Source organism: Orbicella faveolata, unplaced genomic scaffold (genome assembly GCF_042242905.1).
Source record: "Orbicella faveolata isolate gen_17 unplaced genomic scaffold, um_ofav_v1 contig_12, whole genome shotgun sequence".
Taxonomy (NCBI): domain Eukaryota; kingdom Metazoa; phylum Cnidaria; class Anthozoa; order Scleractinia; family Merulinidae; genus Orbicella; species Orbicella faveolata.
This window is the reverse complement of record NW_028301539.1, coordinates 10968963-10996033: the sequence shown is the minus strand read 5'-3', so window position 1 is coordinate 10996033 and position 27071 is coordinate 10968963. Positions and strand designations below refer to the sequence as shown.

Below are 27071 nucleotides of genomic sequence, written 5' to 3'. Positions count from 1 at the left end.
AAGATCAGTTGAAAATAGAGAGGTCCGCCTCGGAATTCAAATTCAAGGGTAACAGAAAGCAGTTTGAGGTGAACATCGAACTAAAAACCCTCCTTTCCCGAATGAAAACCATGCGGTACTGACGACTCCGGTCAAGTATATAGTTTGGCGCAGGAAGCACAACAAATCATTCGCAAGAGGCAGAAGTTAATAAAGATTGCTGACTGCAGCTAAGAAGGCTGGCTAGTGGTTCAGGAATATGAGTCGGATAGATGACCTCGTCTGAAACTCCGAAGACGAAACATGCCTCAGGAAAGCGAAGAATGCTGCGGACAAAAACTGTGGAAGGATTCCAACAAGTCGAAGCCAGGCTGTTCTAAGCGCTTTAAGTCTGACGGTGATAATCAGCTTTTTCGCGGTAATACTTTTTTCCTTTCTGTTTCACTTTTTTATTTCGCATAAGGTTGGAATGCCTGAGCATCCAACCATCAAACAGTGTTGTTTGTTTTGAATGTATTACATTTGAGAGGAAAATAATTTCCGTTAGTTTGAGCAGAGTGAATTGGAACGTAACCTTATTTGCACTCGCTTGCATTCGTATGAAATTAATTTTTTACAAAAACTGCAGAAATTCTTGCTCCCTCACTGGCTAATTTTTCGATAAGAACTAGGCCTTACAAATGCCCCGCTCATACAATCACCTCGTTGTTAACTCCATGGTAAAGGTCATTTTTGGTCCTTAGTTATAACAGCAAATAATTATTTCGGGAGGAGTTCACCATCGATAATATCGGACCTCGCTTCCGAACATAGACTGTCTTGCCTTCGCTGATCTCGCCTGTTTTAAATTGGGTCAAAGGACTTTTCTTCAATCTCTGATGTTTTTTTTTCGTTAAATCCGCCCTCATCGGCAAGGCGCGAAATGTTTACCAAGCCTTTTAAAATTGAGAGAATTCCTTGCTTTTGGAAACGAATGTATCTTAGGCCAAATCAAGCAAATAAATATAATTTTCAATGTTTTTAATCGACATTCACTGGCATGACAAGTTAAAAAACTAGTAAAACAATTATTTATCACGATAATTAATGTCCTTTATAATAAAAATAAAAACGCTGTATTTATTCTCAGTTAAGATTAAACTGAAGCTAGGAGCTTGGGGGACCGTCAGTACAATTAAACAAATCAATGTTTAAAATAAAAGAAAATTCTTTCTAATCAACGTCTCGTGTATAATTTTTCTGAAATAATGGCGTATTCTGCTCACTAACCAATTTAAGCTATTGAAAATGTTCAAAGTTGTTTGTTGAACACGACAAACGACTTATTTGCTGCATGTTAAGTCTGTGTAATTTAAGTCACTTTGTTTGACTTCACTCAACATGTGCTCACAAGAAAACGTCATCCTAATAAAGATCATTCCAATCAGTATGTGACTCGAAGGCGTAAATATGGCGCCTAAGCTAAGATTTCACAAACCCACCCTCCATTCCTCTAAAAGAAGGACTAAGCAAATACCAAAAAGCCTACTTTCTTAAGTCTCTTTAAATATTAAATATATATCAAATACGTCTTCTTGCTCAAAAAAGCTAGATCCAAGGCTCAAATGGACACAAGTCAGCCATCTAAAGTAATACAATAACGTCACTGACCTAATGGAAAACGACTAGTAAGAGAGTTATTATAACGTTAAGCCATGCACTAGCAAACGTTGCAATATATGTATAACCTCGATATATAAGGAAATCGACTCTTTGGGCACTTTGTATTTTACCGTGTTTATAGCTCTGTTAGTCTTCTTTCCTGTGTCGGTTCTCGCCTTCGTTTTCGTCAAGTAGGTAATGAATGTCGCTTTCATCATTTCCATCGTTGTCATCATCATTGTCATCATCGTCATCATCGTTGTCATCATCACTGTCATCATCGTCATTATTGTCATCATCAACATCGTCGTCATCATCATCGCCCTCGTCATCATCATCGTCATCATTATCATCGCCGTCATCATCATCATCGTTGTCATCATCGTCGTTATCATCGTCGTCGACGTCATTGCTGTGATCGTCTTCGTAATCATCGTCGTCATCGTCCTCGTCATCATCTTCGTCAACATCATCATCGTCTTTGCCGCCACCTTTAACATTATCTTTGTCGTCATTTTTGCCGTCATCTTCGTCGTCATCTTTGTCATCATCTTCGTCTTCATCCTTGTTATCATCTTCATGTTTGTTGTCATCTTTGTCATCGTCTTTGTTGTCATTTCTGTCGTCATGTTTGTCGTCATGTTTGTCATCATCGTTGTCATCATCGTTGTCATCATCTTTGTCGTCATCTTTGTCGTTATCTTTGTCATCATTTTTGTCATCATCTTTGTCATTATCTTTGTTATCATCTATGTCATCATCTTTCTCGTCATGTTTGTCCTCATCTTTGTCGTAATGTTTGTCGTCATCTTTGTCATCATCCGTGTGATCGTCTTTGCCGTCATCTATGTCGTCATCTTTGTTGTCGTTTTTGTCGTCATCTTTGTAATCGTCTTTGTCGTCGTCTTTGTCGTCATCATTGTCATCATCTTGGTCATCATATTTGTCATTATCTCTGTGTTCATCTTTGTCATCGTCTTTGTCATTATCTTTGTCATCATTTTTTGCCTCATCTTTGTCTTCATCTTTGTCATCATCTTTGTCGTCGTCTTTGTTATGATCTTTGTCATCATATTTGTCATCATCTTTGTCGTCCTCTTTGTCATCATTTTTGCCATCATCTTTGTCATCATCCTTGTAATCGTCTTTGTCGTCAACTATGTCGTCGTCTTTGTCGCCGTTTTTGTCATCATCTTTGTCATCATCTTTGTAATTGTCTTTGTCATCGTCGTCATCATCGTTGTCATCATCATCGTCAGGATCATCATCGTCAGGATCATCCTCGTCAGCATCATCATCGTCATTATCATCATCGTCACCATCATCATCGTCGTCATCATCGCCATCATCATCGTCGTTATCATTGTCATCGTCGTCGTCATCATCGTCGTCATCATCATCTTCAGCATTATCATCGTTATCATTGTCATCATCGTCGTCATCATCGTCGTCATCGTCATCGTCAACATCATCATTGTCATCATCATTGTCATCATCGTCGTCATCACTGTTGTCATCATCGTCAGCATCAGCATCATCATCGTCATCATCATTGTCATCATCGTCGTCATCATCGTTGTCATCATCATCGTCAGCATCATCATCGTCAGCATCATCATCGTGATTATCATCATCATCGTCGTCATCATCACCATCATCATCGTCATTATCATTGTCATCGTCGTCGTCATCATCGTCGTCATCATCATCGTCAGCATTATCATCGTTATCATTGTCATCATCGTCGTCATCATCATCGTCAACATCATCATCGTCATCATCATTGTCATCATCGTCGTCATCACTGTTGTCATCATCGTCGTCATCACTGTTGTCATCGTCAGCATCAGGATCATCATCGTCATCATCATTGTCATCATCGTCGTCATCATCGTCGTCATCATCGTTGTCATCATCATCGTCAGCATCATCATCTTTATTATCATTGTCATCATCGTTGTCATCATCGTCGTCATCGTCGTCGTCATCGTCGTCGTCATCATCGTCGTCGTCATCATCATCGGCAGCATCATCATGGTCATCATCATTGTCATCATCGTCGTTATCATCGTCGTCATCACCATCGTCAGCATCATCATCTTTATTATCATTGTCATCATCGTCGTCATGATCGTTGTTATCATCATCGTCAGCATCATCATGGTCATCATTGTCATCATCGTCGTCATTATCGTCAGCATCATCATCGTCATTGGCATCGTCATCATCATCGTCATTATTATCGAAATCATTATCGCCATCATTATTGCCGTCATCATCGTCATGATCATTGTCATGATCATTATTTCCACCATCTTTATCATCGTCTTTGGCATCATTGTTATCGTAATCGATCTGGTCGTTCTTGTCTTTATCATCAGGTTGGTCACCGTCTTTGTCATCGTCGTTGTCCTTACCGTCATGTTTGTCAGCCTCTTTACCATTATCTTTAAAACATGAATTAAAGTAAAAAAAATGATATTAACTACTTGTTTAAAATTATATCCATTGAATAGTTTTAAAATTGCAGATTCTGTTAATTGTATTAGTTTAAAATTACCTTACCTTATTATTACCTCATTACCTCATTACATGAAATTTTCGCGACAAGTTAATTTCGCGAATTTCGCGACTTAAAAGAATCGCAAAATGAAAGTGACGCAGACAATAAGTATCGCGAACATAAAATGACGCGAAAATTAAGTGATTTGCACTATGTTACCGTTGAAATATTGTCGCGCTGTTGTGCTTTGTTAATTTTTACGTTATAGTACCTTCGATAAAGTCGGTTTACTTAATTCAAGGACATGTTAAAGTAACATTTCCAAGGAAATAAATTGTGTGTTACTCAGAAACGCGAAGTGGAATTTAAGTGTCGCGAAATAAGCGCACCTCAAAATCGCGAAATAAACGTGTCCCAAAAATTTCATGTAATAAGGTAATTACATTAATATTTTGTAAGCTGCTGAATTGAGCACGCAAGATCAACATTTGAAAGACTCGATAACACAGTACCACATACTGTGTAACGAATTGGACGAGAAAGTCTGCCAAAGGGATCTTCATTTCAATTTTTGTATCTTTAATTTAGCTATATGTATATCTCTATTCATTTCAATCTCAATAAATTGTAGCGAGTACTTTAGTCTGGGATTCTAATGATCACTTACAGGGAAAGTGAGTATAGGCAATGCATAGCCTCTGATGGGATAAGAATGCCATACTACTAAGCATTTTATGGCTTAGACTAGCTACACTCAAATTTGTGAGGTGCAAGAAACCGCTAAGCTCGAAAGGCTTTTCTTAAGAGTTACAGCCTAAGCTCAAGGGTTTCTTCAAAAGGAGCATTAATGGCATGATAAACAGAATAAGGCATTAACAAAATTGACTGACAAATAAATACACTTGCAAGGCCAAACTGTATATTTTCTGTACCAAAAAGAATTGACTAGAGTTCAAAAACGTTCAGCTTTGTCACCACATAACTATCAAGCAACGGAAATACGTCAGTACAAATCATCTCTTACCATTTTTCTCCTCGTCATCTTTTTGTCCCGGATCGTTCAAGTCACCCTCTTTAATAAAGTCGCCACTAGTCTTTTTGTTGTCTTTGAATCCAATTTTAATTGACATGCCATCGGAGGGACTTTCAACACCCTTGTGTATCCCTGTGAAAAACAATATTTTAATATACTATATAAATTCTGTACGAGTTTGGTCTGTCCTTTATCAGTCAGGCAAAGCTGAAGCTTATTATTTTTTTTATTTAACGAATCAGCAACATTTGTTTGAACCAGCTATTTTTCTGTTTGGCAAATAGTATTTTTTTCAATTTGAAGTATATATCAGAAAAATAAGACCATAAAGAATATTATTGTAATAATTAAAAAATTGAAAGAATGAAGTTGCAAAGGAATTAGGCTTTTCGACGATAAATTCACTTCGCAGCCGCTAAGAGACTACTCGCGTTGACCATTTATGAGTCTCAATCAAACACAACGTCGGTAGGGTATGTACATGAACGAAAACATCAAGAAATCATTTCAGTTATAATGTAGCCTTACCTCCTGGTTTCGTTAAGGGAAAACTCCAAAGCGGTATCAACATCACCACAAGACAGAGTAGAAGCAAAGCGTTTGCCTGCATTTTTTGAACTTGGCAATCTTTGTATAATTCTTAAAATGCTGGAGTAGGATTATGAAGTTTTGAATCTTTACCTGGCAATTTATATGGTTTTCTGGGGTAGGCGTCATTAATTATAGAAACACAGTAATTAAAGATATTGCCGAGTTTGTTCTGAGTGCCCGGGCAAATCTAATCTTTAAGTGTTCCGTTTTAAAATCAGACGAGAAGTTGCTATATCATGAAAGTAAATCACTAATGCATTATAATTTTAGAAACATGCATGGCCACCATTAGCTGAATACTTCATATCATCATATGACAATTTTAAAATTTCCACTCTTTTCAACAAGCAAATGGAGAATGTCTGACTGATAAGACTGACCGACTGATTAATAAGTTTTTTTTTTGAATATTTTAAACCATCTGTTTTCCTGTTTCTAACACGTTTCCAGGGAAACTACATAAACATCTCAGTAGGGGAGAAAACAAATTACTCTGTAACCAAGAAAACAATAGACCTTTCCTGCATTCCACTTTAGTGCGCTCGAGCAATAGTACCAGAGCGAGGTTGGGGTGGACATTTTCTTATATTTGCTATATTTTTGTGCACCCTGACCTCGACTCGTCGCTATTGTTTGTTGGAATGCGGGAAAGGTCTATTTGCTGAACATTTAGCTTCTTTCGTTACCTCGTTGTAAAACAATAAGGAGTGGGGATGTTACAGTAAGCATGTTTCTGTAACTAACAACTAAAAGTGATGGCATTTTGGATATTCATCAGCATTTTCTGTTGAGTTTTTGAACTTGAAATTGCGAAATTAACCATGGGCTATAAGATAAACAGCCTTCAGGAAGCTGCAACTGTCAAAATAAAAAAAAGGAAATCGTCCAAAAAGATGTCAATTACGCAATTAAAATCTGAAGTATGTTTGGTTTTAATCAGTGAATAACGTAACTTACAAATATTCGACCACTTAAATTCTCAAAATGAGTTCATATGTGTCTATTTCAAAAGTTGTGGTTAGGAAGCTCGGGAGAAACAGAAACAGAAATAAGTTAAATATTCGAGTGTTTTTCAGGGAAAATGTAAATATACGATCATCGCACAGAATGATTAAATTTGCAATATCGTGGAAGTGATCATCCCTTGAACCCAGCTATGATACTAAGGGAAATGATTGGGAAAGACGGTCTCGCTATGGCTTTGTTAGGTTTCAGTTTCTTTTAAACATTCTATAGTATAACTGAGTCATAACTGACACAAATTGGCTGTTTTCATGTCAAAGCGACGAAGACTCTTAAATTTTAGTTAAATAGAAGCCAGGATCTTTTTTTATCTTATATTTCCTGTTGTAAAAGTACGGAGCGAATAAGGATTCCAAAAACAGAGCTCGACTCGAAAGAAAGGAAAATACACTATATAGCCATTAATTAAAGAAGCGGCGTCATGATAATTTAAATCATTTGTCTGAAGTACGAAACCTAAGTTTGGAAGGTAAAAATATATAATACTAATTTAAAAAAAAGTAAAGACCGAAAATAGACAAGGAAGGTACAACTAAGGAAGTGCAGATCAAAATTACAGACGAAAAATTTTAAAAAACGTCAGTCATTTATTCAAAATGGGCCGTCTTTGACATGACCTCTATTAAGATGACCGTGTCATTCTACTCGTTTCTGACAGTTTCTTGTTCCCGAGCGACAGGCAGTTTATGTTTTGAAACACTAGCTCATTCCTACTCGTTTCTAAATATCAATTTTAATACAAAACCTTGTCGGAAGCTCGCATATGTATAAAAAACATAAATATATAATCTATAATATATAATCTATGTTATTTTAATCTGTGTTGCAGTATATATGAAAATACATGGAGCAAGGATATTAGCAATATCATCACCCTGAACGTTGACCATCAGGAAGAGCTAAACTACCGTAATGTGAAATGTAATTATTATTATGTGGACAGATTGGGTGAAAATAACTGAGCCCTAGAAAGAAAAAAACAGAATCGAAACATCTCTATGTTCTGCTTTAGCCCTTAAACATTTTACATTTTGTGGAAACTGAGGTGGAAATACTACTACTCTAAGTTGGGTTGGAAATGTTAATAGTATAGTATCTTCACGTGCAATATTTGCTTACCGGGTAAGAGCAAATGTAACATCATTTTTATTTTGATTTCTCATATTTGTCTTCTTCGGTATTTACCAAAAATCTATATTATCTGAGCATTCAGAGAAACCAAAATTTGCGCTAAAGACCTGAGATGAAGTTGAAGTACTTCAAAGGGAAAACTTCTTAGTTCGGTGTTTTGCCTCAGGATAGTCATGATACAGAGTTTGTTACCAACAGTTAGCTCGGATCCGTTCAGTTTATATTTGAATATTTGACTCTTAAAGAAAGCAACTTGATATTATTTTTCTCAAACTAAATACAAGGCAATCCTGATTTAAAGAACTTTGCTCTTCGCTAAAAATCTTGCACGTGATATTCGATGTTCTTTGTAAGTTGTCAAACTTCTGCCAACTGATGTGTTTTCCTTCACATACGTTTACTAATGTAGATTAACAGTCGCTTGCTGTTTCCCAAAGGGTAATATGTACTAAAAAAACACCGTAGTTGAGAATTGCATAAATCCTGTTGGTCTGATTGAACAGTTACTGAAGACCCCAATAGAACAGATAGTCAACGAAATAAGAAATGAGTTTTATTGATAACAAAATCTTAGACATTTTTGCAGTGGAAATGTAAATCACTTTATTTACGAGTCTTCTTTTGAAATCAGACAAAGAACTTCGACATATGACTGAAATTTTAGAAACACTGTTTTTTTAAAGTAAAAACATGTTTTTTTTAACGTAATCATTAGAAAACAGGAAAACTATACTTCTAAAATAAATCTTCCGTCAAAATCAATCAAATTATCTCAAGCATTTTGGTATCTCAACATGGTTAACTTTGCTGAAAAAAGTTCTGTCAGACTATAGTGATTATTTTTCTTTACAAATTTAAAGGCTTTATCCACTGACTTGAACTATGATTTTGGGACAGCTAAGTTATTGACATCAAATAAACAGCAAGCCTTATGTTACAATATAATTAGTTCATCGAAAAGGAAATGCGTAATAGTTTGCGTCTGTATCCAGAAATATAAAATGGTTGAGCCATTTATAAAACCGTGCTTTGATTCCAATTCTAACTACATTAAGTATACTCATTTTCCGCGAAATATCGTACGTCGTCTGAAATACTTTTATTAGAGCTTAAGCAAATCACAATGACAACGGCAACGAGAACACTACCAATCAAAAAGTTTAATGAGTAGAACATTTCTCGGCTTTGCCGTCCTCTGCGCAACAACAACGAGAAATGCCCAAATTCTGCATATTTTGGAGAACGCGAAGGACGGTGGCTTATTTTTCGTATATTTATTTGGAATTGGACGCTGGCACTACATATTTAGCTTGAGCAAGTTCTGAGACCAATGGACGCTCTGAACAGATTTAGACAATTTGGAAATTCGAACTAAGGTAAAATTTAAATTCATTTTACTAAGCGTTGTCCTCGGGGTCGCGCTCGTCATTGTTTAAGTTCTCTGTTATGATTTTAGACCCAGTATAAATTGCCAGTTTAATCAATAATCTTACAGTATAACTTCGATCAGTAGCCGTTCGTCTCTCTTTTCTCTTTAACCGAACAAAGTCTGTAGATTTTGATCATTGAATTTACTTCCTTTAAACCAATCCTAATGTTCCTTGCAATTGGGTAATTAAAAGATTATTACTCTATAAAAATGAAAATCGTCCCTCTAAAAAGCTTATTACCATAGCCAACAAAACATTGGTCTAAAAGAAGTGGCAGCGGTGGGATTCGAACCCACGCCCCCGAAGAGACTGGTGCCTTAAACCAGTACCTTAGATCACTCGGCCACGCTACCAGATGACAACTGACACAGACATCATCTACAATAATCTGTATCAGAAAGCCTCTTTTTTTATATTTATTTACTTATTTTTTTTTACATTACATTACTGTTTTAGTTACGCTACAACAACTACATAAATCTACTTATAGAGCTTGTACTTACACTACTATTACACCACAAATAACAAAAATTACTCAGTCTGTTTACAGAACTATTAGCTACGCATGCCACCACAGTGCTTACGAAGTATAGCTAGTACACGATAAATTAGTAAAAAATAATTTATTTTCTTATGATTTTCCATTTATTTTCATGAAAATTAATCCTACATCTCCTCTTAGCGATATAATGTTCAATGCGTTCTTCTTCTTAGTCTTTCAAACCTATGTACAACTGTATATGTTGCATTTTCCTTGGCATATTTAACTTCCAGAAGTACTTTTCAAAATCAGTTACACGATTTTGTAAACACAGAAGTTGTAGTAATTAGGAATATCCTTGTTAATAAAACAACTGAGATACTAAGTACGCTCTGATTGGTCAATAGAGTTGCTAAACCTATGTTCTATTGTACCGGTAAACCACGGTTCCCGATCTATGGCAGATCTACGCGGGAACTAGAGAACTCGACACTCTAGCGATAACAATCGTAATAAACAGCTTTGCCGTTCACTGGCTGAATATCGAGGGACTGGGCTCGAGCCGTGAAACATGGCGGACACGACACGAAAGAGCTCCTAGAATCTTTTAACCTTGTAGCCACAGTAATGGTTGTTATATCTTAAATGTGACAAAATGCCTAACGATCAAGCTAATAGAAATGACGTGAAGGAGACAGGGAGGAAAATAACTCGAGAGGGAGGCTCCCAAACTGACGAAGAAGACTGCAGGCAGCCATGTGGACTATGCAGCGATGCAACGAACTCAAGTCTCAGCAGCATTGAAGAGAAGCTCAACTTAAGTGTCCTTCCAGAGTTGGAAAATTATAAGTCCAGAATCAATCAACTCGAAGAAGAAAATAAATCCCTACAAACAAACCTGCAATATGCTCAAGCAGAAATCGAAGATCTAAAAACCAAGGCAAATGACGCAGAGTCTCAGCAACAAAAGATCAACGCCGATCAAGAGCTAATAAATAAAGAACTCAAGGAATTACAAAGACGGCATATCAAACTGGAATGCCATAGTCGCAGAGGCAACTTAAAATTCTTTGGAGTGAAGGAGGGAGAATGTGAATCTAACGGCGATACCGAGACTGCTTTACGGGAATTTATGCGCACGAAGCTGAAAATTCCACCCAACGATGTAAAGGAAATACACTTTGACAGAGTTCATAGGATTTCTACGCATACACGCGACGGCCGAAACTCCGGATCCCGTCCAATTATAGTCAAACTCTCCGCTCATCAAGACAAGAACTTCATAAAGCCGTTCATCAAAAACCTTCCTAAGGGCACCAACATTGGAATATCCGACGACTTTCCAAAAGAAGTGGATGAGATAAGAAGGAAGTTATACCCCGTTCTCAAGGCTGCCAAACGTGAAAAGAAAGAAGCGTACTTTAAGGTAGAAAAACTTTTTATTAACGGCTCACTCTACCGAGGACCGGAAACAGCTCTTTTCCCTCTGTACGGATGTTTAATGAACGGTTAGTTTTAAATATGTTTAACTGACTTTCTTGCTCCGCCGAACAACTCAACCATTGCCGTGCTGCCGCTAGTACCCCAATTTTGACCCAGTCAGTAAACGCCGCACAAAAGCATAGGTAAGTCTGAAGTAGTGAGTAGCTTGTGTTGTGTGTGTTGTTGTATTTCTGTTGTAAGTATGTTCAAATGTATTTATCTATCTAACTTCAACTCGTTCAACAAAAGAAAATTAATACTAAGTTAGGATATCTCGCCGCACAGTGAGGACTATAGTATAAACACGTGCATAATTTTTTCTCTGGAATATTGTGACTTCGCCTTCTGCAGAAAATCTAAACGTATAAAATTATATCGCTAAATGTAAGAGGGTTAAACGGTTCGAGAAAGCGAAGACAGGTTTTTCGCTGGCTACATCAACAAAAAGCAGATATAATTTTTTTGCAAGAAACTTATTCCTCGCTCGATACTATCGGAAGATGGGAGACGGAATGGGGAGGCAAAATCGTATCTAGCCATGGGTCGTCTCATAGCAGAGGAGTTATGATTCTTTTTAAACCACGGCTTGACGTAAACATTGAAAAAATTGTCTCAGATGATCACGGGAGATATATTTTAGCGGAGACTGTTATTGATAATACAAAAGTTGTCCTGGTTAATGTTTAACGATCCAAACCAACAGGTTGTATTCCTAAGGGGGCTTTCAAATAATATCCTCGGCAAACATGGAAATGAAAATCTTGTGTTGGGGGGCGATTTTAATTGCGTAATTGGCACTTTAGACAAAAGAGGTGGCAAACCTGTTGACACTAGAAAAGCATCGACTATTGAACTCAAGGCTTTGATTAAAACGCATAATCTGCTCGATACCTGGCGCTACAAAAATCCGGACTCATTTGGCCCTAAGAGGGCGAACCCCTCAATGAAAATACAATGTAGACTAGATCACCTCTTCGTTTCAAATCAATTGAGTAATCGAATTTGCGAGAGCAAAATAATTCCAAATATTTATTCTGACCACTCTGCAGTCGTGCTCTCTATATCTTACACCGAACACGAACCCCCTCGTGGGCCTGGCTTCTGGAAATTTAACAACTCGTTGTTGTCGGACACGAAATATGTAGAATTATTGAATTTCTTAATTCCAGAGTTCGCCAAAAAGCATCAGGGAACTGAGGACAAGGGTTTGTTCTGGGAAATGATTAAAATGGAAATCAGAGTATTTACAATAAAATTTTCGAAAAAAAAAAGCAAAAAGTAAGCGTGGGGAAGAGTCTGCCCTTTTGTCGGAGATGATCAAGCTGCAGTGCAAGCTCCAGACAGCGTACAGCGATTCCCTAAGGAGTGAAATAGAAAGAATAAAAACCAAGCTTTCAAAAATAGCAAGCGTTAAGACGCGTGGCACGATTATAAGAAGCAGAGCGCGCAGGTATGAACATGGCGAGAAAAACAGTAAGTATTTCTACAATTAAGAAAAAACAAACCACAGGAAAAAACATATAACGGCCTTAAAGGTTGATGATCACGTAAAATTAACCGACCCGAGAGAGATTCTTGAAGAGGAAGAGCGCTTTTTTAAAGATATATACATCAAAAAACGCGAATCCGAACGGCTCGGAGTTTATCGAATTCTTTAATACGGAAAATGTATTATCAGAAGAAACTGAAAAAATTTGCGGAGGTATTATGTGTATCGATGAATGTAAACGAGCGCTTATGACGATGGAAAGCAATAAAACACCAGGTACAGATGGCCTCACTTCAGAGTTCTATCGCTTTTTTTGGAACGCTGTTGGTAAATTCATGGTGGAAAGTTCTAATTATGCATTTCAACACGGATCACTTTCTATCTCTCAACGACAAGGTATTATTTCTATAATCCCAAAAAAGAATAAGAACGCGGAATATTTAACAAATTGGAGACCAGTTTCGCTACTTAATGTTGACTAGAAAATTGCGACCAAAACTATTGCTCTTCGCTCGGAAAAGATCTTGCCAAGCGTAATACATCCTTGTCAGTCCGGCTACGTAAAGGGTAGATTCATTAGAGAAAGTATCAGACTAATAGCAGACACAATGGACTTCACTAAAATTAAAAATATACCAGGTATAGCTGTTTTCTTAGATTTCGAGAGAGCTTTTGATTCAATTGAATGGGACTTTATCCAAAAGTGCCTTGAATCTTTCAACTTTGGACCAAATCTCCGGCAATGGATCAGCGTGTTCTATAAAGACATCTCTAGTTGCGTCATTAACAATGGCGTAGCCTCTAAACACTTCTACTTAGAAGGCGGTGTCCGTCAGGGTTGTCCCCTTTCTGGCGTACTCTTTGTTATTGCTATGGAGTTTCTTGTCCAAAGTATAAAACGGTCAAAAGACATCAAGGGCATACATATCCAGGGAAATGAAGAGGTCAAGCTCACGCAGTATGCTGACGACACAACTGCCCTTCTTGCTGATGTCCAGTCAGTTTCTAATTTATTTGACTTACTCTCACTGTTTGAAAAGTGCTCTGGCCTAAAAATAAATCAGGCAAAATCAGAAATGCTATGGCTTGGCTCCATGCGCCACAGGAAAGACGCAATTTGCAACCTCCAAATCAGTGATGATCCTGTTTACGCGCTCGGTGTGCGTTTTACCTAGAATATTGAATTGTCTCATAAGAAAAATTTCTTTGAAAAATTAGGATCCCTAAAGAAAACCTTAAGTGTCTGGTCCCGAAGAGACTTATCTGTATACGGTAGAATAAATATTGTTAAAACGTTAGCCCTCTCCAAACTTGTATTCATCTCCAGTGTTATGGAGACTCCAAAAAACTTTGCAACAGAGGTCAATAAAATAGTGTTCGATTTTATCTGGAAGCAAAAACCCGCCAAAATAAAAAAGGCAACCCTCATCAAGAAGAAATCGGATGGCGGTCTTGGCATGAAAGATTTTGTACTTTTCGATAAGGCTTTGAAACTAACTTGGGTAAAACGGCTGGGCTCAGACTCAGATGTACCGTGGAAGTATATTCCAAAATCGTTTCTCTCTACTGTCGGCGGTACTGAGATCTTTCAGTGTAATTATGACTACAACTTTCTTGATCTTAATGGCCATCTTCCTGAGTTTTACAAACAAATTATCCATCATTGGCAAGAAGTCGTGTCTACGACACCTCACAGCAAGACCGAGATTCTGGAACAACAAATTCATTACGATTGACAAAGAAATGGTATATCTACCTCACTGGCACTGAGCAGGTATAAAGCAAATTTCAGACCTTTTTGACCTGCCTTTCCTTTCCTTGCGCAATAAATACACGCTAAATTGCAACTTTTTACAATATTATAGTCTTTTATCTGCGATCCCTCAAAGTTGGAAGAAGCTCCTAAACGTAAATTCTGGCGACTCTACTACACCCCCGCGGCCAATCTGTACTATAACGTGCATGATGTTATACGACAAACTGTTAACCTTAGAAAATCTTCCTCCTCCCACTTCAGAAAAAAAACCTCTTATCATACGGCATCGCAAAAGAAAATCTAAATAAAATTTATCTTCTGCCGTTCACAGCCACAAAAGAAGTTAAATTGACGATGTTTCAGCACAAAATTATACACAACATTTTAGCTATGAACAGTATATGAAACAAAATGAACAAGGTTGCCTCGCCATCCTGCCCTTTCTGTCCCTCTGATAGTCAAAACATACGTCATTTGTTTTATTAGCTGTCCGGAAGCGTCTTCCTTTTGGTATAAGTTCCAAAGTTGGTATTCTACCGTAAGTAACGCGAGCTAGAGGTATTATTTGGAATTACTCGTCCTTGTACTCACCGTTTGACCCTCAACCACCTCATAATACTAGGCAAATACTTTCTCTATATCAACGCTCTAAATAATACTTTGTTCGTTTTCAGCGACTTCACCTCATTAGTGCAGGATAAAATCGAGATAGAAAAATATATTGCTGCCACGTTAAATGGCGAATGGGAATTTCAACAGAAGTGGAAATTCCTTCTCACCATTTAAGGCGTTTCCCTTAGTAATTAGTTGCGAGGTCTTTGTTTTTCTTTTTTTAGTTTGTTTGTTTGTTGTTGTTGTTTTTCTTTCTATAATTAAGTAATTACATTGTATTGTAACTCCTTAAGTAATGTAATGTGTAAGTCACAATAAGTAATTATTGCGTATTGTAAGTAACATAATGCCAAGTATTGTAAATAGGTGTTTTTTTATGTATTGTGACGTTTGTAAGACAGTAAAAGCATTAGAAATAATAATAATAATAGTAATAACAACAACAACAACAACAATAATAATAATAATGATAATAATAACAATAATGTAGTGTATTGTAAGTAGGTTAGTTATTGTTGTAAGTAGAGTAAGGCAATGTAAGTAATTATGTGTTTAGCAATTGAAAAAAAAAAAAAAATAACACGAATATCTCCTTATTCAACATATACATGGAAATTTGCAAAGAAAAAAAGGTCCAGAAGTTGGTCGTCATATTTGTAGTGTTTTCGTGGACGATTTGTTTATTTGAGATTTGATTATTTGGCAGTGAGAATAATGGCGACTGGAAACCAGTTTCCATTGAATTTTATTTGTTGAATGCTCATCGGCCTAAGTCTACTCAGTATTAAAAAGTGTAGTAGTATGTCAGCAATAAATAGACATCACTGTTTAGTCTGCATAATTACTACTATCATCTCTTATATTTGTGTATAATATTGCACATTAATTCGCATACATAGATTATTGAACTTTGAAAACAAATTGACACATAGATGAAAATCAGAAAGGATAAACGAATCTTTTAAAACAAACTTTATAATCTGTTTAGTGGCAAATGATCAATTACCTGAAGCTGTATTTCATCACCTGAACTTCAATTTGACGTATTTTATTTAGTGCCCTTGATCTCAAGGACTGATTACAACAATGCTTGCATGATATCATATGTGTCATGAGGTCCAACATCGTGTTTTCTCATGTTGTTAAGGTAAACAAAGTTTTGATGATTCTTTTTTTGTTACGAGTAATGTCCCATTATAAAAATATAAAGGTTTAGTACTAGATGAAAATAGGTCTACCTAGGTACCGAAACTTGGTTTTAGTCAGCATAAGACTTCAAATCTGTCGTGCTGTCTCCAAATAAAACTAAAGTTTGGTTGTAACCCAGTACGGACTGAGTGAAAGCAAGAAAAAGATTTTGTCCCTCCAGACGAGTAGTTGATAACGTTTGCGGTAAATATATCAATATTTCATGTTCAAATTTCAGGGCCTTACCCAGTAACGGAGGCAAACTGAGGCACTCGCCGCAGTCACTTTTGTCGTTTCTGTTGATCTTTTATTTTAAGAGAGAAAGTAAAACACAGCTAAATACCTAGAAAGAGAATTTACCGTGGACATTGCCTCAGTGGTATTTTTTGGCTATGATCCTGAATTTATGATTTGGTGCTGGGAAAAACTGTGACAGGTTTAATATTAGATGTTTTAGTCTCTAAATTTTGAAAACTCTTAGATACTACTACTAGTCTAAGCCACAATTCCTTATTGTCAAGTAGTAAGCGTATGCTATCGAAACAATACAGACTTGATAATACAAGTTAACATAGACAGTAGGATTACGTATTCATACAAACCGACTGATTCTTTCGTTTCTAAGTTATACAATTTTAATTAACATGTCATATCTTCACTACGTCTTCTTTAATAAGTTTATAGCATGCTGGGGGATAAAACCAAGGTACGGATATTAAAAGATGTTTGATTAAACGCTAAATTACTCGTTGAAAATGAATGAACTTTGGCCAGGATATGACATCCTACGGCTAATATATTGCACCTGATCACAGGGTAGAAAATATATAGAACACTATGGTGTTGATTTACTTTCCAAATTTAAATAATTGACAACTTTGGTTGTAAACTAGACGCTTTGCTGCATGTACCCAGGCAGTCGTTATACTGAGAAGCACTAGCTATATTGCAATTGAACTAAATGTTCTGCATTTGAAGCCGTACGAAATTCAATCGAATCGATGTGCTTAAGCTATTCTGCTTTTGATGGCATTTCTTGGAATCAATTAATAGCTTATTACTCGTTTGCAGGTCTTTAGGGCGTGGAATGAGTCAAGGTCTTTATATTAGCCTATAAACGTTTGAGACTATTTTCCTTAGCCTTTGTCGTTGTTTAATTTGCGTTTCTCAAGCAAGTGAGACCTTTTGAATTTCAGATTTATGGCGGTGCGTGACATAGACCTACGAACGTGTTTGTGGAAAAACATGTACTTATCTCGTGATTTTCAGCCCATTCAGGAGTTGAAGTATTAGGAAAAGCGCTTATGTAAATGCTTGTTTGTTCAGTACAGATAATCAGTCGTCTAGATAGTCAAAGTAAGTTCCAGTTGTTTACACTATTTTCCGGCCGCAATGTTGGCGTACCGCGGAGGTACACCAACATGGTCTCTGTAAATTTGTGCAAAATATTTCGACGAATATCTGAGCTTGGGAAAGCGCACAGACTTAAAAATTAGAGAACTGCCATCTTTATTAATCTCCTTATAACTTTACAATTTCTTGATTTTATCCACCAAATGGTTTTCGAATAATTTTTTTTTATAGTGACAGTGCAAGCTAAGAATTGTTTTGCTGGGGTCAACATACATTAGTTTCTTTCAGCTTAAATGTACAATAATTCGCTGTATGGGTTTCACTCTTGTAAAATAAAATAACTCTGTTACAAGAAAATAACGACAGAATATCCTTTAGTTCGAGATTTTAACTTTATTATACTTTACGAAGTTTCTCAGAGCATTTTACTGAGGTGTACTCGATCAGATACATTCGTAAACAAATTCTCCAACCTTTCTGCTCTTGTTGCTCAGACGTTCTTGAGTTCGTGCTGGAATTCTACCTGGTACACGATCACGTCTAAAAATACGATGACGCTTCTGAAGACGCTTTTTATCAAGTTGAAGAGTTGATAGCCCCGGTTGATGGCTCCTTTGGTATAACATGATTCTTGATAAAGTCACTCAAAGTGTTCGCTGGTAAATTGATCTCTCGTAAGGCTTGCAGACCGACCTGTTCCGAAAACGCTTGACGTCCTTTAGTGTTGGTCTACCTCGAACGGTGTGTTCGTTTGTATGTGATTTCATCGGCCTAGAAATCATGGAATCCGTGCTAAGTTTTCGCGACGACAACTTCTGTAAATTCCACGTGCTGTACGCATGCACAAGTAACGCATGCGCTTTAGAGACCAGACGGCGATTTGTGACAGAACGCAATCTCGTTCCCAGAGTCTTGGTTCCCCTTGATCAGCGGTCGGAAAACTAGAGCTCTGGGAGCAAACATTTTGAAATAACCGAATTCTGGTGATTCTGCCCACCCGGTTTCACTACGCAGTCTGCATCTATGGCGCATGCCTGGAATGGTTGCTCCCAGAGCTCTCGTTTTCCGACCGCTGGTCAAGGGGAACTAAGACTCTGGGAACGAGACTGGACTGAACGAGGAAAAAAAAGGAAAAAAAAAAACGGAGCCGAAATTTAAACCCAGGCCTCACTGCCTGGGTAATGAGTTTTAACAGTTATATTTCGAAATTTATGATTTGTTGCTAGGATAAAGAGACAGACAGGTAATTATTGTTGAGTTTTCCGTTTCCCCTTTTCTCTCTCAAATCTCTGATATATTGCAAGTCTAGACGTTTATTTACTATTGTAACTGTGTACTATTGAAACAATACAGAAGTCATAATGTCCATTTTTCTTAAAGCATCACGTTGTACTGGGGTTACCCTTTCTTAGTGATAAATTAAATTAAACTGAGCGATTTCTTACGATCTTGATTTGTTGTTTTTACACTAACGTAAGCAGGATGTTTGTGAACAGGGTGAATGGCAGTTAGAATGTTCTAAAGGATTTTATTCACTGTAGGTACTTCGCTATTTTTGGTCAACAAGTATATTGGCATAATATCATAATAACAGTCGGACACACACGGAAAGGAATTCAGTTTTCTGAAAAAAAAGACACTTTCTTAACCTTATTACCAATTGCTATTATTAGCAGGGATTTCAGAGATCTAGAAGAGTAGTACACTGAAGTTAAATCGCTTAGGTGAAATTAGATTCCACATAAAATAAGCCTGGGAAATTTCCTGACTGTGGCAGGATAAATATATTGTTAAGCTGAATTTTTCCGAGTTTCTATGGATATTTGAAATAAGCACTCTTTTCTTGCACTTTTTGAAATCGTTTATAAAAGGTTTAAAAGTACCACTTAATATTAGCGTGCAAGCATCAGCACTTCACAAGAGTGTCGATATCTCGAGTTTCAGCCCTTTCATAAATATTATGAATTAAAGGGTTGAACTTACATACCGACATCATTAAGAGAAGTAACCTTGTAAATATAGCATCCGGAAAAACATAAATCTTAAAGTTCTCTCTGCCTCTGGTACGACCCGACTCTGTCGTTCCGTCTGGTTTGTAAATTGGGTAGGTAAGTCTATATGAGTTATACATGTTTTGTGTTTTTTCAAAATGACTTTGAAAGTCTCGGAATGGTTTTAAAAAAAGGGTGTCATTTTATTTCACTTCGTGTACTGAAGCTAACGTACATCTGGCCGAAACAATTTATTTCTAAGGTTTCTATTATCATCTAATATTACTTTTTTTTTAAATGTAGTTTGGGAATATACTTCACCAGCAAATTGTAGAAGCTGTTCATATTGTTGTGGTGTTTAACTCAAATGTTTCCTCTTCTTACGTTTTCGTAGAGAAATTAAAAAAGGTTAAACTAAGAGGTTTAACCTTAAAAAAGTAAAATAAAATTTGTGTGTGTTAAGAAATATAAAAGGATATTTAAGGTGATTGTTTAGTTACTCAAATCAAACTTTATTTGAAGGCGAGTTTTTAAAGCTTCTGCTCAGAACTTTTTCCGCAAGATGTACTTCACTTTTTTAAACGGTCGAGAGCTAAGGCATTGTATCCTGATTTATTTATTTTACATACCATACATCTCACCTAGGGGTGGCCATCTTCTGATCCTTAGGTGAAAGTACCTAGAAAATTGAACTGATTTATCTGGGAAACAAACTTGTCGATAAGAATCACATATAAACCCATGTTTAGACATAATGCAACTACAAAGACGCACAAAACAGGGAACTATAAATATCGATCCAGAGTATTAGCGGGTACGAAAGCCCAAGAGCAAAGGGTCACGGAGTTTGTTTTATTCCTTTTAAATCTGATTGCCAATGTTTGTAAGCTGAATTGTACCGGAAAAAAAAGTCAATGAAAATTAACAAATGAAATTTGCTAGTGGATATGGTGTCTGTTTCCTCATCAAACGACATAACAAAACATATATATATGATAAAATAACAATGTGGCAGCGGTGGGATTCGAACCCACGCCTCCGAAGAGACTGGTGCCTAAAACCAGCGCCATAGACCACTCGGCCACGCTACCAAGCACCTGACGGAGGAGGTATTTTCTTCGTGAACTTTAATTGTAGATCTGGAATCTGAACGTACACTGATATGGTTTTACTTGAGAGATGTAAACCGAGCCAAAAATTGATTAAAAATTGCCAGAGCAATAACTGAGCAATTTATATGACCGAGAACATTGTTTCACTGTGATTGGCTGAGAGCAGGCCAATGTATCGTTAAGTTTTAATTTGTACTGCAGTGCACATGAATGCGAGCGCTTTCGTGATTTTCTCAGTCATATAATGAACGAGTAATCGTATAAAGACTTGGGAAATTAAGGATTTACACTACTCGTGATATTTGAAGAAACCTATCAAATTGCACTCGCCTAAAGGCTCTTTCAATTTTGAGAGAATTTTCAAATATCACTCTTAGTGTAAATATGTATTTTCCGCTGGTATGTAAGCATCTCTTTGTAGGAGTATCTAGGGCACCTTTTGATTGGCTATTGGATACCATATAATCATAGCACGAGGTGCTTCTTTCTCTTTCTCGCGTTCTAGTTTCCGACGTGTTTGTGGTTCGTTTCAGTCGCTGTGATGTCCAACTCGGAATCTATTGTTAACAGAACGAAAGAGAGAGAAAGTCCAGGGAATCCTAAACCTTAGAGTTCATGTGGAGTTGGTGGACGAAGTTTTTTCCTGATTTAAGGGATGTCTTAATACTCAACTGGAAACCAATTGCAAGGCAAAGCGGATAGACGATCAGTTGAAAATAGAGAGGTCCGCCTCGGAATTCAAATTCAAGGGTAACAGAAAGCAGTTTGAGGTGAACGTCGAACTAAAAAGCCCCCTTCCCGAATAAAACCCAGTACTGACGACTCCAGTCAATTATATAGTTTGGTGCAGGAAGCACAACAAATCATTCGCAAGAGGCAGAAGTTAATAAAGATTGCTGAGAGACGGCTGGCTGGTGGTTCAAGAATATGAGTCGGATAGATGACCTCGTCTGAAACTCCGAAGACGAAAAATGACTCAGGAAAGCGAAGAATGCTGCGGACAAAAACTGTGGAAGGATTCCGACAAGTCTAAGCCGGGCAGTTCTAAACGTTTTAAGTCTGACGGTGCTAAACAGCTTTTTCGCGGTAATAATTTTTCCTTTCTCTGTTTCACTCTGTTATTTCTCATGAGGTTGGAGTGCCTTAGCATCCAACCATCAAACAGTGTTGTTTGTTTTGAATGTATTACATTTAAGAGGAAAATAATTTCCGTTAGTTTGAGCAGAGTGAATTGTAACGTAACCTTAATTCTCTTAATTCTGGTAACCTTAATTCATTACTCGCTTACATTCAGATAAAATTATTTTTTACAAAAACTGCAGAAATTCTTGCTCCCTCACTGGCTAATTCTCATTGTCAATAAACGGACAGAGACATGAATTTATAATTTATGAGATAACTTATTGTAAAAAGCAAATTGACGTTAGCCTTTTATGTGTCTCTCCTGCTATTGACAATAAATTTCATCATTGTCAAAGTAGTCTTGGGCACCGTTATGATAAAATTTATGATCAATAACAGGACAGAACATGGAAAACTGACGTCAATTTTTTGATAAGAACTACGCCTTACAAATGCCCCGCTCATACAGTGACCTCGTTGTTAAATCCATACTTTCTTATAAAAAAAACTCCCATTTACCGTACCACGGCAAAGTCATTTTTGTTCCTTACTGATAAGAGCAAATAATTACCTCGGGAGGAGTTTACCATCGATAATATCGGAGCTCGCTTCCGAACATAAACTGTCTTGCCCTCGCTGATCTCGCCTGTTTCAAATTGGGTCAAAGGACTTTTCTTCAATCTCTGATGTTTCTTTTCGTTAAATCCGCCCTTATCGAAAAGCGCGAGATGTTTACCAAACCTTTCAAAATTGATAGAATTTCCTGTTTTTGGAAGCGAATGTATCCTAGGCCAAATCAAGCAAATAAATATAATTTTCAATGTTTTTAATCGACATTCACTGGCATGACAAGTTAAACAACTAGTAAAAAAATTATTAATGACGATAATTAATGTCCTTTTTAATAAAAACAGTAACGCTGTATCTATTTTCAGTTAAGATTAAACTGAAGCTAGGAGCTTGTGGGACCGTCAGTACAACTAAATAAATCAGTGATTAAGATAAAAAAAAAATTCTTCGTAATCAACGTCATGTGTACAATTTTTCTGAAATAATGGCATAATCTGCTTACTAACTAATTTAAACTATTAAGAATGTTCAAAGTTGTCCGTTGCAACACGATGAACAAAGTTAACTAATTTGCTTCATGTTAAGTCTCTGTAAATTTAAAGCACTTTCTTTTACTTCACTCAACATGTGCGCACCAAAAAACGTCATCCCAATAAAGATCATTCCAATCAGTAGGTGACCTGAAGGCGTAAATATGGCGCCTTCGTTAAGATTTCACAAATCCACTCTCTACTCCTCTAAAATGAGGACTAAGCAAATAAAAAAGAACTTACATCCTTAGGTCTCTTTAAATATTAAATTTATATCAAATACGTCTTCTTGCCCAAAAAGGCTAAATCCAAGTCTCAAATGGACACAAGTCAGCCATCTAAAGTAATACAATAATATCACTGACCTAAGAGAAAAAGACTGGTAAGAGAGTTATCATAACGCTAAGCCATACACTAGCAAACGCATTAATATATGTGTAACCTCCAGATGTGAGGAATTCGCCTCTTTGGGCGCTTTGTATTTTACCGTTTTTATAACTCTGTTGGTTTCCTCTCCTGTCTCCGTTCCCGACTTCGTTTTCGTCAAGTTGGTAATGAATAGCGCTATCATTATTCTCATCATCATCGTCATCATCGTCATCATCATCATCCTGGTCATCATCGTCATCATCATCATCCTGGTCATCATCGTCCTCATCATCATCCTGGTCATCATCGTCCTCATCATCATCCTGGTCATCATCGTCCTCATCATCATCCTGGTCATCATCGTCCTCATCATCATCGTTCTCATCATTATCGGGATCGTCTTTGTCATCGTCGTCATCATCAACTTTGTGATCATCTTTGTCGTCATCTTTGTCGTCATCTTTGTCATGATCTTTGCCATGATCTTTGTCATGATCATCTTTGTCGTCATCCTTGTTGTTATCTTTGTCATCATCCTTGTCATCATCTTTGTGATCATCCTTGTCATCGTCTTTGTCATCATCTTTCTTGTCATTATCTTTGTCATCGTCTTTGTCGTCATCCTTGTCATCAGTTTTGTCGTCATATTTGTCTTCATCTTTGTTATCATCCTTGTCATTGTCATCATTATCTTTGTTATCATCTTTGTCGTCATCTTTGTCATGATCTTTGTCATCGTTATCTTTGTCGTCATCTTTGTTGTTATCTTTGTCATCGTCCTTGTCATCATCTTTGTCATCATCTTTGTCGTCATCATTGTCATCGTCTTTGTCATCATCTTTGCCATCATCCTTGTCATCGTCTTTGTCATCATCTTTGTCATTATCTTTGTCATCGTCTTTGTCATCATCTCCGTCATCATCTTTGTCGTCATCTTTTCCATCATCCTTGTCATCGTCTTTATCATCATCTTTGTTATCATCTTTGTCGTCATCTTTGTCATCATCTTTGTCATCTTTCTTGTCATTGTCTTTGGCATCATCTTTGTCATCATCTTTGTCATCATTCTTGTCATCATCTTTGTCAGTATCTCTGTCATCATCTTTTTCATCGTCTTTACCATCATCTTTAAATACAAAATTGAAGTGAAACTTTGAGATTAGCTACTTGTATAGATAATAGCTTTAAAATTTCAGATTCTGCTGATATTATTAGCTTAAAAAAGGTATCTTATTACAAGAAATTTTCGCGGCACATTAATTACGTGAATTTCGGATTTAAAAAGATTGCGAAATAAAAGTGACGCGGCAAATAAGTGTCGCGAACATAGCATGACGCGAAAATTAAGTGATTCACATTATGTTACGGTTGAAATATGGTCGCGCTGTTGCGCTTTTGTTGATTTTGACGTTATAGTACCTTCGTTAAGGTCGGTTTACTTGATTCAAGGACTTGTTAAAGTAACATTGCCAAGGAAATAAATTGTGTGTTACTCAAAAACGTGAAGTGAAAGTAATTGAAAATACAAAATTTTCGCAGAATCGCGGAATTTAAGTGTCGCGAAATAAACGTGTCGCGAAAATTTCATGTAATAAGGTAATTACATTGACAGTTTGTAAGCTGTTGAATTGAGCGCGCAAGATCAAGATTTTAAAGATTCGACAACATAGTACCACAAACTGTGTAACGAATTGGACGAGTAAATCTTCAAAAGGGATCTTCATTTCAGTTTTTGTATCTTTAATTTAGATTTATGTATATCTCTATTCATTTCAATCTAAATAAATTGAAGCGAGTACTTTATTCTGGGATTCTAACGATCACTTATAGCGAAAGTGATTACAAGCAATCCATAGCCTCTGATGAGACAAGAACGCCATACAACTAAGTATTTTATGATTTAGACTTGCTACACTCAAATTTGTGAGGTGCAAGAAACCGCTAAGCTTAAAAGGTTTTCATTAAGAGGTACCGCCTAAGCTCGAGAGTTCCTTCAAAAGGAGCATTAATGGCACGCTAAATAGAATAAGGAGTTAAGAAAAAATTGACTGACAAATGCACTTGCAAGGCTAAACTTTATATTTTCTGTACGGAAACGAATTGACTAAACTTCAAAAACAGTTCAACTTTTTAACCATGTAATTATCAAGCAAGGAAAATAAGTCAGTACAAATCATCTTTTACCATTTTTCTCCTCGTCATCTTTTTGTCCCGGATCGTTCAAGTCACCCTCTTTAATAAGATCGCCACTAGTCTTTTTGTTGTCTTTGGATCCATTTTCAATTGACATGCCTTCGGAAGGACTTTCAACTCCCTTGTGTGTCCCTGTGAAAGAAAACATTTTAATATGCTATGTAAAATTCTGTACAAGATTGTTCTGTACCTACTTAGTAAGCGCCAGGAGACTACTCACGTTGACCATTTACGAGTAAAAAATATCTCAAACACAACGTCGGCAGGGTATGTACAAGGACGAAAACAACAACAAATCATTTTAGTTATAATGTAGCCTTACCTCCTGGTTTCGTTAAAGGAAAACTCCAAAGCGGTATCAACATCACCACAAGACAGAGTAGAAGCAAAGCGTTTGCCTGCATTTTTTGAGCCCTGCAATCTTTGTATAATTCTTAAAATGCTGGAGTAGGATTATGAAGTTTTGAATCTTCACCTGGCAATTTATATAGTTTTCTGGGGTAGACGTCAATAATTATAGAAACACAGTAGTTAAAGATATTTTCGAGTTTGTTATGAGTGCCCGGGCAAATCTTATCTTTAAGTGTTCCGTTTTAAAATCAGACGAGAAGTTGCTATATCATGAAACGAAATCACTAGTGCATTATAATTTTAGAAACTGCACGGCCACCAGTAGCTGAATACTTCATATCGTCATATGACAATTTTAAAATTTCCACTCTTTTCAACAAGCAAATCGAGAAAGTCTGACTGACAAGACTGACTGATTGACTGATAAGTGGTTTTTTTCACTATTTTAAACCATCTCTTTCCCGTTTCTAAGACGTTTCCAGGGAAACTACATAAACATCTGCGTAAAGGAGAAAACAAATTGCTCTGTAACCAGGAAGACAATTGGCTGAACCTTTAGCTTCTTTTGTTACCTCGTTGTAAAACAATAAGGAGTGGCGTTGTTACAGTAAACATGTTTCTGTAACTAACAACTAAAAGTGACGTCATTTTGGATATTCATCAGCATTTTTTAGTGAGTTTTTGAACTTGAAATTAAGAAATTAGCCATACCATGGACTATAAGGTAAACAGCGTAAAATCATCTGGCAACTTTCAAAACAAAAAAGGAAATCGTTCAGAAAGATGGCAATTACGTAATTAAAATCTCAAGTGTGTTCGCTTTTAATCAACGAATAACGTAACTTACAAATATTTGACCACTTAAAGTCTCAAAATGAGTTGCTATGTTTCTACTTGAAACGTCTTGGTTAGGAAAACTCGGAAGGAACAGAAACAGAAATAAGTTAAATATTGGAGTGTTTTTCAGGGAAAATGTAAATACTCGATCATCGCGTAGAATGATTGAATTTGCAATATCGTGAAAGTGATCATTCCTTGAACCCAGCTATGATACAAACGGAAATGATTGGGAAAGACGGTTTCGCAATGGCGTTGCTAGGTGTCAGTTTCTTTAAACATTCTACAGTGTAACTGAGTCTTA

The 27071-nt window shown here is 36.7% G+C and overlaps 2 protein-coding genes and 2 non-coding genes across 5 annotated transcripts; 1 reads left to right on the top strand and 3 right to left on the bottom strand.

Annotated features, from left to right (window-relative positions):
- Positions 1 to 986: 986 nt before the first annotated feature.
- On the bottom strand, positions 987 to 26124 carry LOC149116605 (uncharacterized). 2 transcript variants are annotated; one of them, XM_089282341.1, is made up of 3 exons: positions 25902 to 26124; positions 5148 to 5288; positions 987 to 4067 (listed from the first exon to the last, which is right to left on the bottom strand). In XM_089282341.1, exons 1-3 carry the CDS (start codon positions 25981 to 25983, stop codon positions 1768 to 1770), a joined length of 2523 nt encoding a protein of 840 aa, XP_089138467.1. In that variant the 5' UTR covers positions 25984 to 26124; the 3' UTR covers positions 987 to 1767. The 2 variants fall into 2 exon arrangements, with proteins under 2 accessions (XP_089138467.1, XP_089138468.1); XM_089282342.1 differs by lacking the exon at positions 25902 to 26124 and adding an exon at positions 5685 to 5864.
- Trnal-aag (transfer RNA leucine (anticodon AAG)) lies at positions 9603 to 9684 on the bottom strand. Its single transcript has one exon. It is a non-coding gene; the product is annotated as a tRNA-Leu (tRNA).
- On the top strand, positions 10468 to 11383 carry LOC149116606 (uncharacterized). Its single transcript, XM_089278863.1, has one exon. It carries the CDS (start codon positions 10468 to 10470, stop codon positions 11323 to 11325), a length of 858 nt encoding a protein of 285 aa, XP_089134989.1. The 3' UTR covers positions 11326 to 11383.
- Trnal-uag (transfer RNA leucine (anticodon UAG)) lies at positions 20693 to 20774 on the bottom strand. Its single transcript has one exon. It is a non-coding gene; the product is annotated as a tRNA-Leu (tRNA).
- Positions 26125 to 27071: the final 947 nt, after the last annotated feature.

What these genes read in the sequence shown, in the direction of transcription:
- LOC149116606 (XM_089278863.1), top strand. Translation starts at nt 10,468, where the DNA reads ATGCCTAACGATCAAGCTAATAGAAATGACGTGAAGGAGACAGGGAGG.
- LOC149116605 (XM_089282341.1), bottom strand. Translation starts at nt 25,983, where the DNA reads ATGCAGGCAAACGCTTTGCTTCTACTCTGTCTTGTGGTGATGTTGATA. An exon ending in TCCTTTAACGAAACCAGGAG is followed by an intron (nt 5,289 to 25,901) that starts GTAAGGCTACAT and finishes TGTTTTTCACAG; the next exon opens with GGATACACAAGGGTGTTGAA. An exon ending in AGATGACGAGGAGAAAAATG is followed by an intron (nt 4,068 to 5,147) that starts GTAAGAGATGAT and finishes CATGTTTTAAAG; the next exon opens with ATAATGGTAAAGAGGCTGAC.